Here is a 14954-nt window from a genome sequence, read left to right as displayed (position 1 = left end):
GTAGTAACCATTTTGTATTATGGAGAAAACTCAAGAATCTGTTGTGATCAGTTGCCAGATGTAGAAAGACAGAGTTAACCTCTGGGATATGGGGAATCAGGCTGAGGGGATTAGGAAGATGACTGTCAAACAGAAGCTGACTTATGTGTAATGGAAAGTTTCTGACCTGTGGAATCCTGACTAGGTTTTACAAAAACCTTTCTTAGAGGTCCTTTGTTCCTTCAAAGACTGCTTATATGAATAGTAGGTCCTGTGTCGACCCCCAATGGGGTTGTGACAGAGGAGACAAGCATCTAAACCAAACATGCCTCAGTGACTTCATCTGCCCCAATAGAGACATCACTCAGAGGCTGGACAGCAGAAGTCCCCAGTTGTAACTGCTTAGACTTCTTTTTTAAGGTGACTTGAAGTCGATTTGGGTGGATTCGGAAACCATGCTCCCTTGAGCTAGTAATTTCAAGTGCTAGTTTTCTATATGTACAGAAGGGGAAGAGACAGATGGCTGTTCAGGGTCTTAGAAACAAATTCCTGAAAAATATCACACTGTTTATGGACATGATCCACCCCCAAATAAAAAAGGCACATATTGTGTCTATCCTTTTGGGGAATCTGCCTCCCACACTCTTATTTCCTCTTTTCTGTATGATGTGTTCCTTCAGTAAATACAACAAAGAGAAAAAAAAAAGCCAAGTCCTTAGTGGGGTACTTATCCTGCCCCAGGCACAGAGAACTGTACGAGATGTACGATCTTCAGACTGAATTCAAAGAGCTGCACTTGGACTAGTGGCAAAGAAGTTCTGAGGATTTGGGGTGATGTGCCGCCATACACCTCAGACATAAGACATACATCTGATATATGGAGCATAGAAAGACCAATGCTTTGGAATACTCGACAGTTGTATGGCTATCCTTGGCAGCACATTCCTTTTGTATGGAATACTGCAAAAGTGACTAATGAAGGATATTTGCACTACTTCACAACCATACATTGTTCCTGGCAACCTACAAATTAGCCTTCTCCAGAGGGTGCACTGCAAGCTTGATATTTACATATGACATAAATATAAGTTAGTTATAAGGCAAATAAAAAAAGATGATAAGCAATAAAAGAGAGGTAAGGTTAGACAAAAAAGTAAGCATGCCAGGTTTTTAAACAATGTTGAGTTAATTTCTGTCATGTGGTCATTGATTAAATCATGATCTGAGTTTAAGTTTGGGGTATTAAATGCCGAAAGTGTTATCAGTTGTGGCTTGACTGTAACAGTAATGCAGACGTAGTAATGGTTTTACAAATTTATTTGGCATTAAAGCAGGGATATAGTAATAATAAAAATGGAACTTTGACAGAGTTTAATTTTAGGATACTCGCAAACTATCGGGCCCCTCCTTCATTTGTGTTTGTTGGTTTATATATTTATTTCCTTACTTAGTTGCTTATTTATTGTTTATGAAAGAGTAGATGTCTTTCACTTTGTTATTGGTAAGTGGTCAAAAAAGAAAACCTGTTTTTGTTTTTTTTTTTTGTTTGTTTGTTTTTGGCTGGCAATGCATATGAATCTCATATAAAATGTTCGCTGTGGTATATGTAGTTTACTTAATCTTACTTACTACCATGACATGCCAATTGTAGCTACAGCTGTCTCTTGAATTATGACCTTCATTTTCTTCGGAAAATTGAAATGTTTTCTCTTCATACAGAATAAATACAAGACTAAGGGCACACAGCTCATTTGTGACGATCCAAAGGAGTATGCAGCAGTTTACCAGAAAATCCTTGAATCCAACAATATAATTCAAAGAATAGGTAAGAAATAAGAAGAAATGTAAGAGAAAAGGGTTTACTTAGTGCAACTCATACTGGAGAAACACTGCATACAGCAATCTAGATTTTAATTGCTGTTTTTGTAGAAATAATTGTGTTGTAGATGTCTTACAATGGAGCACTAAAAGTGGAATCCACACCATGTCATAGAGTCATTTCAGACTTTATGATCACTAGCTGATTTAGGAAGTACCTGCTGAAGGTATGAGATGACTCCTAATGCAGTCAGAGTGGTTTAAGTCAAAATTGAATTGCACAGTACTTTACCCAACACTTTGTTGAGAGGAAGGTGGATGAAGTTTAAATTCATTATTTGAATTCCCTGGTGTTTAATTCACTGATCTTTTTTCTCCATTAGGAAATCAGTGTCACTACAGTATCTATTGTGTGCTTATCTTTTTTCATTTTCTACATACTTAAGTAGCTAAGCAGTTAGTACATGAAATACGTCATATGTGGAGGTGAAGCCTTTCACATAGGGGTTACAGGGAAGCTTGCTCATAAAAAACACTATTTTATGTTATTGACAAGACTGACTGATAATTTCATAAACTTTCGATGTGGCACAAGGTGTAAGTGCAGTGAACTTAGAGAAAGAGGATAGCTCATTCAGGGTTCAAATGCAGTATACAGATACTTTTGTTGGGGTGGGTATAATGGTTAAAGTGTTTATCTTACAGACACAGGGTACAGGGTTTAATTCTCACCTTTGAAAGAGAAATTGGCTAGGCTTAAAATGGTCTTCAAAGGCAGCTTGTATATGAACCTATAAATGTGATTGAATCTTTAAGGTCAATACAGTAGGTGAAGCATAGTGAAAACATAACAGTAACTCTGCCCTTTCATTCTTGAGTTGCTTTTACTTCATAGGTGTAGTCAGAATTACTCAGAGACTGTTCATTCAGAAGATATTAAAATGGATTTACTGACTACTTCTGCAATGCTTACACCAGCTTTGCAATTTAATTTAAAGACAAAGGCCTCCCACTCAGACTGAGTACATTGCCATGCCTTCTAAGATTCTCTGCAGAGTTTATGCATATGTACTTATGTCAGCATGTAGAATTGCAGAATACGCTAATGTCTTTTTATCTGATGCGTGACTGGCTCTCTGTGTCTGTCTGGTTTTACCAGTGTGGGGATATGCCAGAGCCATGATATCCTCACTGACCTTCAGTGCCTTTCTTGATGCAGGTCTGAGATGTCTAAAATATTGGACACCATAATGGCAGAGCTTTTGCACAATAAATTCCCATAAGTTAATAAGAGTTTCTTGGCAAAAAAGAATAGAATTGCAGTTATTTTTATCTGCTTTGTATATTCTAAGAGCCTTTCTGCACACTGCCATTTGATGTAGTACTGCCTTCACTGCATTTACAGCCACATACTTTTGTGCCTGACAGTAGCCTAAAAAGGAGTAGTAGCATAGACAAATCATTTTAAATCTTATTGGTATCACTGTTTCTTATATTTCCCCCTCCCTTGGATCAAACTTTGGAGGTTTTAGTGATAGCTGTTGAACAAGCAAATGTCTACAAAATCGACATAGCTGTTTCAGGAAAGTAAGGTATATCTTATTGCGTATAACAGTGTGGGCAAGACTGACAACTTAAAGAGTTAGTAATAATATGTGGCATTGGTAGGGCTTTCATCATCATCATTATTATTACTAACACAAGGGTTTGTTATATTCCTTCCTACATGTATATACCTACCAGCTTAATGGTGTGTGAATGCACTGGATGGCAAGGAATTGGCTAGTTTGTTTAAAGGAGTTGAAGAAAAACCAACCGCTATAGACTGAAATCATCCAGTTCAGTGAAGAAACAGTGAATCTTGCTTTGACAAACTCAGTTTACCAGTTTCTTTGTGAATACTGCAAATACATATATATATATATATATATATATATATATATATATATATATATATATATATATATATATATATATATATTGAATTCACAAGCTCTAAGTTTCAAAACTTTGTACTGCAAATTTGGTCAAGACCATAAGATTGAAGTTTCTAAATTCTGTAATTATAATAAAAAAAAAAAAAAAAACAATTTTTTTAATGTTTTTGCAGGGGGGCAAGCCCCCCCTACACTCCCCATACCCCCTGCTAAGTAAATATACCAATTCTAAGATCACACTACAGTGAGGCAAACAGAAAATTTTCCGTTCCGCTCTGTAAGGTGATCTCCATTCAAAACGTTCGAAATTTGCCATGAATGTAACAAAAACATCCTTACAAATACTGCAAAAAAGGACTTTGTGTATAAACATTACAAAATACAGTGTTTTCTAGTAGGGAATTCCAGGTCAGATACCAGAAGAAAATTCATAAATAAAATTCCTAAGGGAATCCAGTGTTACTTGCACATGAAAGAACTCACAGTCAGTTGTGCATAAATATTTAAAGCAACAACACAGCTTTTGTGTCTACATACACATGATTTTTCAAGACAAATGAGCTCTAAAATTCCACAATGTTGAATAATGCAGTGAAAGAAAAAACACTGATTTATACGTGACTTTGGGTCTACCTGACAACGTCGACAGCTTAGAACGCCGACACTGAGAACACCAACGCCAGAAGATCGACAACTGAGAAGACCGACGGATGAAAACACCGACGCTGAGAACACCGACATGGGAAAAGGCTGTGTAAGTATGCGGTAGTGACAGACGTTAGGGTGCGAGTAAGGTAAGTGTGCGATATTGATGGTCTGTAGGGATAGGGGTGGGTTAAGTGAGTTAGGGTTAGGGTGCGGGTTAGGTAAGTGTGCGGTAGTGATAGTCTTTGGGTTAGGGGCGGGTTAAGTGAGTTAGGGTTAGGGCGCGGGTTAGGTAAGTGTGCGGTAGTGATAGTCTTTGGGTTAGGGGTGGGTTAAGTGAGTTAGGGTTAGGGCGCGGGTTAGGTGAGTGTGCGATAGTGATGGACCTTAGGGTTAGGGTTTGGGTTAAGGTTGTAGATAGTTGTGTATGTGAGGTTTAGTGTGGGTTTGTAAGGATTTTGGTGTGCTTGTGTTGTGTGTGTGCTTTTTGGACAGGGGATTTGTTTTGTTTGTTGATTGTCATTATTATGGTGTGTCGGGCATGTGAGGTTTTGTGTTTGGGAGCTGTCGGTTATGTGGTGTTGGTGATTTCGTTGTCGGGCATGTGAGGTTTCGTGTTTGTGAACTGTCGGTTATGTGGTGTCGGTGATTTCGTTGTCGGTGTTGTGATATGTCGGTGTTGTCAGGTAGACCCGTGACTTTACGTGTGCTCCTAAGTGGTAGTGCCACTACATTTTCTGATTGAACAAATCTTCACTGCTGTCTGTATTGAATAACCTCACAATTTGTTAATCCCCAAAAATAAAAATGTGCCGACTTTACTTCTCATTAGACTGTGTTTTGCAAATCTGTTAGCCAAATGCTTGTGCTTGCTTATTCTCTTTTTAAATTTTCTTATCTTAACCCACTTAATACCATTTATTCTGACAGTGAACAAATATAAACTGTACTCACAAAACATATCTGAATAATTTTTTTTTTTTTTTTTGCTCTCTTTTCCTCCCCTTTCTTTATTCAGACAGCTGTCCAACTGCCCCATGTCCTTGCTGGGTCTGCTGGCACATCAATCTATCCCCTGTCCAATGTTCACAAATTTTGCCATGGCCAGCAAAAAACTTAAGAATGTCCTGGGGATTGAGGTCACGCTGTCATTCATCCACACAGGTTTCTTTTTCTTTTTTTCTTTTTTGTCCTACCTGTATTTCTCCCTTCCCCCTTGCAGATCTAGTGGTAAGCCTGATGAGTGGGCATGCAGTGGACATGTGAAGCATATCGCCTCACCCCCATGGCAACTTAGTCATGTTTCCACTCTATTCCCTTCTTCTAGGCATGCCTACCAGCATGTCATCCCCAGTCTCTACCAAGGTTTGACAGAGGAGAAGCCCACAGATTTGCCCATCCACCCTAGAGTGGTAACACACATCCTTCCATCACTTCATCAGTCAGACAAAGCTAATCAAAACCAGATCAGCTCAGCCATAGTCAGGGCTTTATCTGTCTGTGCCACCAGAGAGATATAATTTTATTTGTAGTGGTGCTGAATAAATGTTGTAAATGTAATAAGATAACACACTGAACAGTTGTACATTTTCACAGTAGCCTTTTTTTTTACATTCCTGCAACATGCTTGTTAGTGTACCAAAACTTCTTTCAGGTTAGCCAGTGCCATGGCATAGAGGGATAAAGCCCTAACTATGGCCGAGCGGCCCAGGTGGCCCAGGTTCAATTAGTGACCAGACATCTGAGGTGCTAGGAAGGAGGGGTGGGTGTGTCAATCCAGATGGGTAGGGCATTCATTGGAGATGCTCTCTGAGGGGGAGACATATTCCACAGAGAAGGATGGCCCTCGGACATTGCCAGTGTATGCTTTGGGAGAAGGGCTTTTAAAGCCAGTGAAGTAGTGGGGGAGTAGTTGATGTTTTATGTATTCCCTGTGTAATTTAATTTCAGATATTTTGCATACTTCAGCAGACAGAAGGCAGAAATAGGAGCTCCAAAAAAGTTATTTCATGTCCTGCTGCTGTTTGCTGGTCAGCACTGTCTGTTTTTAATGTTACAGCTATAGCAGCATTGAACTAGGAAACAATTAAGCCATTTTTTGAGCCTAATCAGTGTGCACCATGCACTACAAGTGTTTTAAAGGAGATTTTTTTTTGTTATTGCCTTATTAAATGTACATGTATGGAAATGTGATTAAGTACAAATAATTCCATCTCGCTAAGTTAAGATATAAAACATAGAAAGCAAACCATCTAAAAACTGCACTGTCAAATAATCAATGAAACCATGTAACCAAATATTGCAAGTAATCATTTGTGCAGGTGGCTTGCCTTGGATGCACATTCTCACTTACAGACAAGGTTGTCAAAAACACACAAACTACATCCACCACACATAGTGTTCTCGACACACATAGACTATGTTATGGATAGTGTTCACCACAAACATAGGCCATCTTATGCTGAGGCACTAAAAACAATCTTTCCAAACCTCATGAACCTCCTAAGCCAACAAACAGCAGTAGCTTTCCTCAGCAGTCTCTAAAGTAAACACCAAAAGCAATACCAAAGACCACACATACACCTACACCCAATGGACCCCAAAGAACAAAGCCCATAAGAGAAGTAAACACTTGACCCATGATTCTTGACATAGGAGACTCCATTGTATGAAACACAGATGCCCCACTCACCAGACTGGACAAGGAAAAAAATAACAGTTAATTGTTTTTCTAGAGCCAAGATCTGCAAGGTTACACACAGTCTCAGGTTAATGCACCACAGGTACCAGTATGATTCTGTCATAGTTTAAGTGGGTGTAAAAGACCTGAGACATACCTGACTGGACTATATGAAGAGAGACATTATGAATCTCTGTGAATATGTGTTCAGACAAGTATGTACCTTGCATTGAATAGTATTCCACCTTCACCATGGATGATGCCACAGTATGAATAGTAAATGATGGACTGGTCTGTGACATCAACAGGACTTGTTGGCGGGACAGATTTGTGTCCCAAAGACTCTCCCAACTGTGGAATAGACTCCCTCTCCACGTCAAGCAGAGTACCTCATTATCCCTTTTTAAGCGCAACCTGCATAACTGGATGGGAAACAGAAAATACACCCCTGGGATTCCACCTGTGTCCCTGCTGGACAGGGGCTTTGGGTGCTGACTTGTCTAAACATGGGCTAAACTCTTGGCTAAGCTTATAAGGGCCTCAGGGCCAATAGCCTAGTAACTTCTTATGATCTATGATTTAACAATTGGCTTAGATCAAAATGCCTATCATTTTTTTGTGCTGAAGAATTCTGGACAAAGTCTAAAATAATGGAAGGACAAAATCATGGATGGTTTTTATAAGTTAATTCATTTAAAAAGTTAGTAGAAGAATAGATTTTCTTTGATGTGCATTTCAGAACTTGAAACTCTAATTTCTGGCATTGACTGGCTACATTCCTCAGTAGTTTACAAGAAAACTAAAAAAATATGAGGGATAAGGTAAAAATATGAAGCGAACGTCAGAGGGACATTTTCAGAGCAGTCAGTATTAAACATCTGGCATTCGCGATCTACTGTAATCCTCAGCGATTTACCAGAAAATCAAGCTTATTATGAGAGATTACAGGGCAAAAATATGAGACAAAATCAGGGATGCTGGCATTTTTTTTAAATTCTGAGCAGGTGAAAGGAAATGGTTCAACAATTTCTTTCAGTTTTCTGGTTGATGGGGCTCAGAGCCTGCCATGCAGGTGAACAGTTGTTAAAATGTTAAAGAAACAACACAACATGGCTGTATAGCATTGCTTATAGCTATTTGAATGGCAAGAGGGGAATGCCACTGTTACAGGACCAAACTATGCTTCATTATAGGTCATTAATTAGCTGCAGACATAGTCAGTACATATTACTTTAAAATATACCACAGGAATTATGATGAGTTATAATTTCACTACATAATAATTCCAGGAGGCTGGAACACAAAGACTATTGCCTGCTACATAATAAAAAAGAAAAAAAAACTAGCCTAGCTATGGTACTAGACTTAGAATACAAACCTCAATCTGCAGGTTGCATCTCCACAACAGGGTTATATTCAGAGTGATACTTCATTCAGTGTTAACTTGTTTGATGTCAGTAGGCACAAGAATGTGTGACTCTTATTTTAAATGCAGGGATCAGGTAAAATATTCGCCTGAGCTTGCTTCTCTGATCACTGACAAATCTGCAGTGGGGTAAACACCTCAACCAAATCAACAGTGATGGTAAGGAGTTACAATTTCTGGTTGGGAATCAGGCTGGCCACAGTCAGGAGGCATTGGAATAGGAACAGACTAATCATAATGATTTAAAAGAAGCATGTGGTCAACTTTTTAGTTTAAATAAAGTAAACAAAAAAAAAAAAAAGAAAAGGAAAATGCCCCACCTACTTGCCCCAATAGAAGAACCTAAGAGTCATCAAACAAAGAAAGTTGAGGTGTTGGAAAGAAGAGGTTATAGGTCAAAAATATTAGTGCGGCTAATTTAAGGGGATGGGTGCTTCTGACGGGGAGAACAGAACTGAGGAGGAATACTTTATTTTTTGTGCTACTGCTGACTGATGCACAGTCACATTGGAACTTGGCACTTTAAGTTCTAAATTCCAAGTTCCAATGTTGTGCATCAGTCACAAGCTGACAGACTTTTGTTGTGATGTTGATGTTTACAGGCTCACTAGCCATCACACCCCCAGCAGCTACATTGGGACCCTTGTGCTAGATCCAGCCCTGGGCTTATGCTGTGTTAAAAATAATAATATTGAGTGTTTGCAGACTACATATTCCATGTTGTGCTTATTACAGATGCTTGAATATTGTCTCTACAAATAATTATTTTCTGTTAGTTTCTCCTTAATTGTTGTGTGTGTGTGTGTGTGTGTGTGTGTGTGTGTGTGTGTGTGTGTGTGTGTGTGTGTGTGTGTGTGTGTGTGTTTTAAGAGTTGTAGTTCTAGAGTTTATACCACTGTTTTCACATGTTCTACTACCTTTGGAGTTTAAGTAGAAAGAACTATCTGTAAATACTTACTTCTTCCCAGATTTCATTAACTGATATATTTTTTTCAGAAGACTCCATTTCTTTAACCATCAAAAGGTATCTGCTGTTGTAAACTGATATCTCTGCAACCACGATGAAGGAATACTGTTGCTAAATCCACCTATCCATTCACAACAACTTTTTTCCTTTTTTGCACATGGAGACAAGGTGTCACTTCTTCAACAGTGACAATCATGTAGAGCCAAGGTTTACACCACTGGTTGGCTAGCCCTGCCACAGTCATTCTTTCACACCACACACTTGCATGCACACTCACACCTTTGGCCAATTTAGAGTGTCCAGTCCACCTGCTGCATGTCTTTGGAATGTGAGAAGAAATTGGATCACCTGGAAGAAACCCACAAGAACACAGGGCAGACATGCAGACTCTGCACGGGAGGCACCCCAGCTGAGAATCGAACTGGAGAACATCTTGCTGTGGCACAATGATGCTGTCTGTTGTGCCATTGTGCCACCATAGAGATGCAGAAATATAGATGGATATATGTTACAAAAAGATGACAAAATGAGATCAACAGAAGGCTAATTAATGGTGGATGGAATTTAAGGTGGATGTCATTATGTGCAGAAGATTAAGTGATATAGACTCTCCTTCCAAGAGAAGGGTTTGAATCACAGGTTATAAGACTGTTTAAGGAGGCATGAGGCAAACACAGCACAGTAGTACAAAATTAAAACTATATATTCGTACCTTTTGGGATAACTGGAGTTGTGTACAGATTAGATGGACAAAAAAGTATTTCATGGCCAGTAACTGAACAATGTAACTATTTGGCAGCTGCAGTGATTAATGATAGATGTTTATTTGAATCTGTAGAAAGAAACTTGAAGAACGTCTAGTTCTGAATGATTAACAAAAGCCTCTGTTTTTTTTTTTTTTTTTTTTTTTTGTCATTTAATTATAGGTGATATTATGCAGTATTCTCGCAGAGTTCCTGAGAGTGAGCGTACTGAAGCAGGTCTGCAGAGGCTTATGGAAGCTCTGTCTGAAGAACTAAAGTTCTGGGAAGGGTATGTCCAAAAGGTGAGATATATAAATGAACTTATGTGCAAAATATTAAAGAATGTAGAGGTTTTCTTAAAGTGCATGTATTAGCACAAAAGTATGCTTATCACTGTTGTTCTGTTCTAACTGCAGAATGTTGATGCTTAGGAAGATGTGCCAAATTAAGAATTTAGTATGTCCACATTCCAGTCAAAACACAGGCAAGTAAAATGAAAAATGTTCAGCCCCTATCCCACCCTAGGTCCAGCCATACCAACCAGCATGGAGATTTAGCTTAGACTTTATTCCAGTTTACAGTTTAACAGATCCACAAGGATGCCTGTAACAATCATTACTCTTTTAGTTGTAGCTACTTGTTACTAATTACCAATTTACTAAGGAGCATTATATTGAGCGTAGCAATCAGATATCTAGCTGGATTCATCCTAATGACTAAGAAGTGGGAAATTTCTTTATGCATGTCATTGTCATAAGTTACCTAGTTTAAGTTTTATTTATCACTATCCAAGGGCTACAAAACTCAATATCCAGCAAAAAACATAGCATTTATTTCTGTTAAGCCACTATAAATTCCCTATAATTTTACTTACTTCACTCATGTTATTATGTTACTGTCACAGTAGTGGTCAAATGACATTTTTTTCAATATATTAAAAAATATATTAGTTTTGAGAATGTTCCCCTGTCCGATTTATATGGGCATCTGGGATCACATGTCTGAAGATGATGTTCTGAAATTGCCTTTGCTAAGTGAAATCTATTATCTTGTCTTTGGCAGTGTTATCTGTTTTGATTACTAAATGCTGTTGTTATCCTTTTGTGAACAAACCTGGTTAAACTTTACTTCTTATGCCCACTGAGTCCTAGGATTGGGTCAAGCTCCCTGCAATCCTGAAACTGATAAAATAGGGATAAGAAAACAAATTAATTAATTAGTATGGCAGTAAAGGTGTTAGCACTTTTTTCATAAAAAATCAGTACAAGCCTATTACTGTTTGTGGTAATCTTTGTGTAAAAGCACACATAATGAGACTTCTTGGAAGAACTTATTTGCTGACTTGTTTCACAAATTAGCTTACCTTACAACAAAATACATGTATGTGCTTTCAGTTTGCATAGTTTTGTTTAAAACTGTGTTTTGAAAACCTAGGTATGTTTATTTGATTTACCCCAGGTTTCTTGGTTTGCCCAATTTCAGGCCATTGTCTGGTAAAATAGAATTCCCACAATTAACTCTATTACCAGTATGTGTCTTATTCAGACAGGCTTTCACATAATCCAGGTGGTGATTGCCTTCTTGTACCGAGCTGAAATGAGTTGGGCTACCAGCCACAACTCTGAGCTGAGGTACCAGATGGCTAGAGACTTCTGAACTTCCAAAAAACATAAGTTGCCTATTTTTTTTACTTATTTATACTATTTGCTGCACTTTCTTATTGCCTACTGCCTACTTTTGTACTGTATTTATCTATTGTGTACTAAACTACACTGTTGTACTGCAATTCTCTGCTTTACTGTGCCTGTTAAGTCACATTTTATTGCGGTTTTCACGGTTTACAAAGCTTCTTTCATATTTTCACTGTTTAAGTATCTAGTGGTACTTCTCACTATTTTAAGCTATCTGTTCTGCTTGGTTCAGATTTTCTCACGAAGCAATGTTTAAATAACTAATCGTTAACTGTTTAAAACATTCTTTAGAGCCTCCTTGCTGATTTTTTGCTGTTTTATTTTTTTTTTTAGTGTCCCATTGCTGTTTTTCTGCTGTTTTAAACATTCTCTAGTGTTTCCTGCCGAAACTAGGTTAGCTGGTAGCTGTAGTATAGTCCACATACAGGCTTGCTGCTTCTGGGACTGTTTATAGTGGTTTGTTTGTTCTGAGCATGTCTTCCAGGCCTTCTTGGATTAGAAGGGGCCTAGCTGCACTTTAGTGAGAGGATTGTGCTGATTAGGACCTGTGTGGTAAATGGAGGCCAGTCCAGGACTTTGAATAAGCATCCTCACTGGTCCTTTTGAATCTTTTCAGAGTTTTTTGTTTCAAGTTTTTAGCTTCTGGCATTTAGGCCCTGCACTTGAGCAGGTTTCTGTAACTGCGGTGGTGGTGCTGCGGTAGCGTTGTCGCCTCACAGTAAGACATCCTGTTCGATTCTCAGCTAGAGCATCTTCTGTGTGGAGACATGCATATGCGTGAATGGGCGTACCTTCGTTGAAGGTTGTGTGTCAGGGCTGGCAACTCGGCACATAAAAATCTACTGCCAATCGTTAGCGGACTGGAGTGCCACTGTGGCGACCCCTAACTGGGAAAAGCCGAAAGACACAACAACAACAACTTGAGCAGGTTTCTGCTTGTTTGCACCAAGCTGAACTGAGGTGGGCTACCATCCACAACTCTGAGCTCAAAATATAAGTTGCCTGCTTTTTGTTTATTTATACTGTTTACTGCAATTTTTTATTGCCTGCTGCCTACCTTTATACTGTATTTATTTACTATGTACTAAAATACACTGTTGTACTGCAATTGTCTGCTTTACTGTGCCTGTTAAATTTGATTTTGTTGCTGTTTTCATTGTTTACAAAGCTTCTTTTTACTATTTTCCCTGTTTAAGTATTTACTGGTATTTTTAACTTTTTTAAAGCTGTAATATATTCTGCTTGTTCTGGTCTTCCCGTCAGACAGTGTATAAGTAACTGATCTGATAACTGTTTAAAACATGCTTTAGAGCCTCCTTGCTGATTTTCTGCTGTTTTAAATGTTTTTTTTTTTAGTGTCTCACTGCTATTTTCTGCTGTGTTAACCATTCTCTAGTGTTTCCCACTGAAATTAGGGCAGCTAGTAGCTATAGCACAGTCCAGATACAGGCTTGCTGCTTCTGGGACTGTTTGTAGTTATCTGTATGTTCTGAGCACATTTTTCAGGCCATCTTGGATTGTAATGGTCCTATCTATATTTTAGTGAGAGGATTGTGCTGATTTGGACCTGTCTGGTAATGGAAAAATGGTCAAGGATTTGGAATAAGCATCCTCACTGGTACTTTTGAATCTTTTTAAAGTTGTTTTCAAGTTTTTATCTTCTGGTATTTAGGTCTTGCATTTGAGAGTGCAAGAGATGTAGCTACCTCACTGGACCATATGAAGAGAGACATGGCTGAGCTCTCTGAGTATGTGTCCCAGGCAGGTATGTCCATAGCCTTGAGCAGCCTACTACCCTCACCTAGATTGATGCCACAGTATAAACAAAAAATTATTGATTTCAATAATTGGCTGAGTTTTTGGTGTCATTCAAAGGGGATCCAGGTCCTGTCAGCCTGGGAAGCCATGGTCAACAAACCTTGCTGCTTTGCCAGAGATGGTTTGCACCTGGCACCTTGAGGCCTTTGGCTGCTGGCAAAGGGTCTTGCCTCTCCCATAGTGCCTTTTTTTAGGCAAGGTCTGGAAAACATTACTGATGTGAAATTAACCAATCAGAACAAAATAAGGGTTATGCTGCTAAATGCTAGGGCGTAAACCAAAAACTGCACTCCCTCGAAGCACTTCTATTACAAGAAGATTTAGATGTCTGTGGAGTCACAGAAAACTGGTTCAAGGCCTCAGAGAGAACCCCAGTCTTACAAGACTATAATGCCTTCCACACCTTTAGACATCAGAATGAACATGTGAAAACTAAAGGATGCGTTGTTTCAATCTGTATTAGAGATAAATTCACCTTCTGATAGTTAAAGTGGACAACTCCATGGAGTAACGCCAGGGTCAGGTTAGGGTGGGTAAGACCCTCATTCAAATCATAGTCAGTTATAGATCCCCCTCCATGGGTCACAATGCCCACAAAGCCTGCTTGACCAAACTAGAGACAATCCAAATGTTACCGAATACACTGATTATGGGAATTTCAATTATCCCACGATCAAATGGAAAATCTACACTAGCCTTAACTCACTAGCACAAAATTTCCTGGAGTTTGTTAATTTAGATTCCCTGATAATAAATGTCCATACCCCGACAAGAGGAACAACCATTCTAGATCTGGTCCTCACCAACATGTCAAACAGATGCACTGCTGCAACTGTTGGACCCTCATTAGTTAAAACTGACCACAAATTGGTCAACATTGAGCTAGCACTAACACCAGAACTTACAAAGGATGAAATCAGATTAAAAAACTTCACCAAGTCAAACTATACCCTCCTAAGTGAAGGTATAAATGCAAAGGCTTTCAACACATTCCCACACTCAGGCATTACCAATAAACTTAGCAAACTGAATATAAACACCTTTTTGTTGTAAGATGGGTTGCCAAACTGGCTCACAAACCAGACACACACTGTCAAAGTGGGTAACTCCACATCAGCCAGCAGACCTGCTACCAGTGGGGTGCTTCAGGAGTCAATGCTGGGCCCCCTACTGTTTGGTATATATTTCCCAGACATTCAGGTCAAATCTAAGGGGTTGTGGCTGACCAATTCTGCAGATGACTGCAAACT

At 38.9% G+C, this 14954-nt stretch overlaps 1 protein-coding gene across 1 annotated transcript in view; it reads left to right on the top strand.

Annotated features, from left to right (window-relative positions):
- The window catches only part of LOC122796250 (glutathione S-transferase A-like), a 51269-nt gene that overhangs the window by 23536 nt on the left and 12779 nt on the right, over positions 1–14954 (top strand). The window contains exons 3-4 of the mRNA XM_044064573.1: positions 1699–1804; positions 10379–10497. Coding sequence (XP_043920508.1) covers positions 1699–1804; positions 10379–10497 — 225 coding nt within the window. The remainder of the gene's footprint in view (positions 1–1698; positions 1805–10378; positions 10498–14954) is intronic.

The sequence above is a fragment of the Protopterus annectens genome, chromosome 3.part0, assembly GCF_019279795.1.
Source record: "Protopterus annectens isolate FY-2018-M chromosome 3.part0, PAN1.0, whole genome shotgun sequence".
NCBI lineage: Eukaryota > Metazoa > Chordata > Ceratodontiformes > Protopteridae > Protopterus > Protopterus annectens.
The sequence above is the reverse complement of the archived record's forward strand: the minus strand, read 5'-3'. Positions and strand labels throughout refer to the sequence as shown.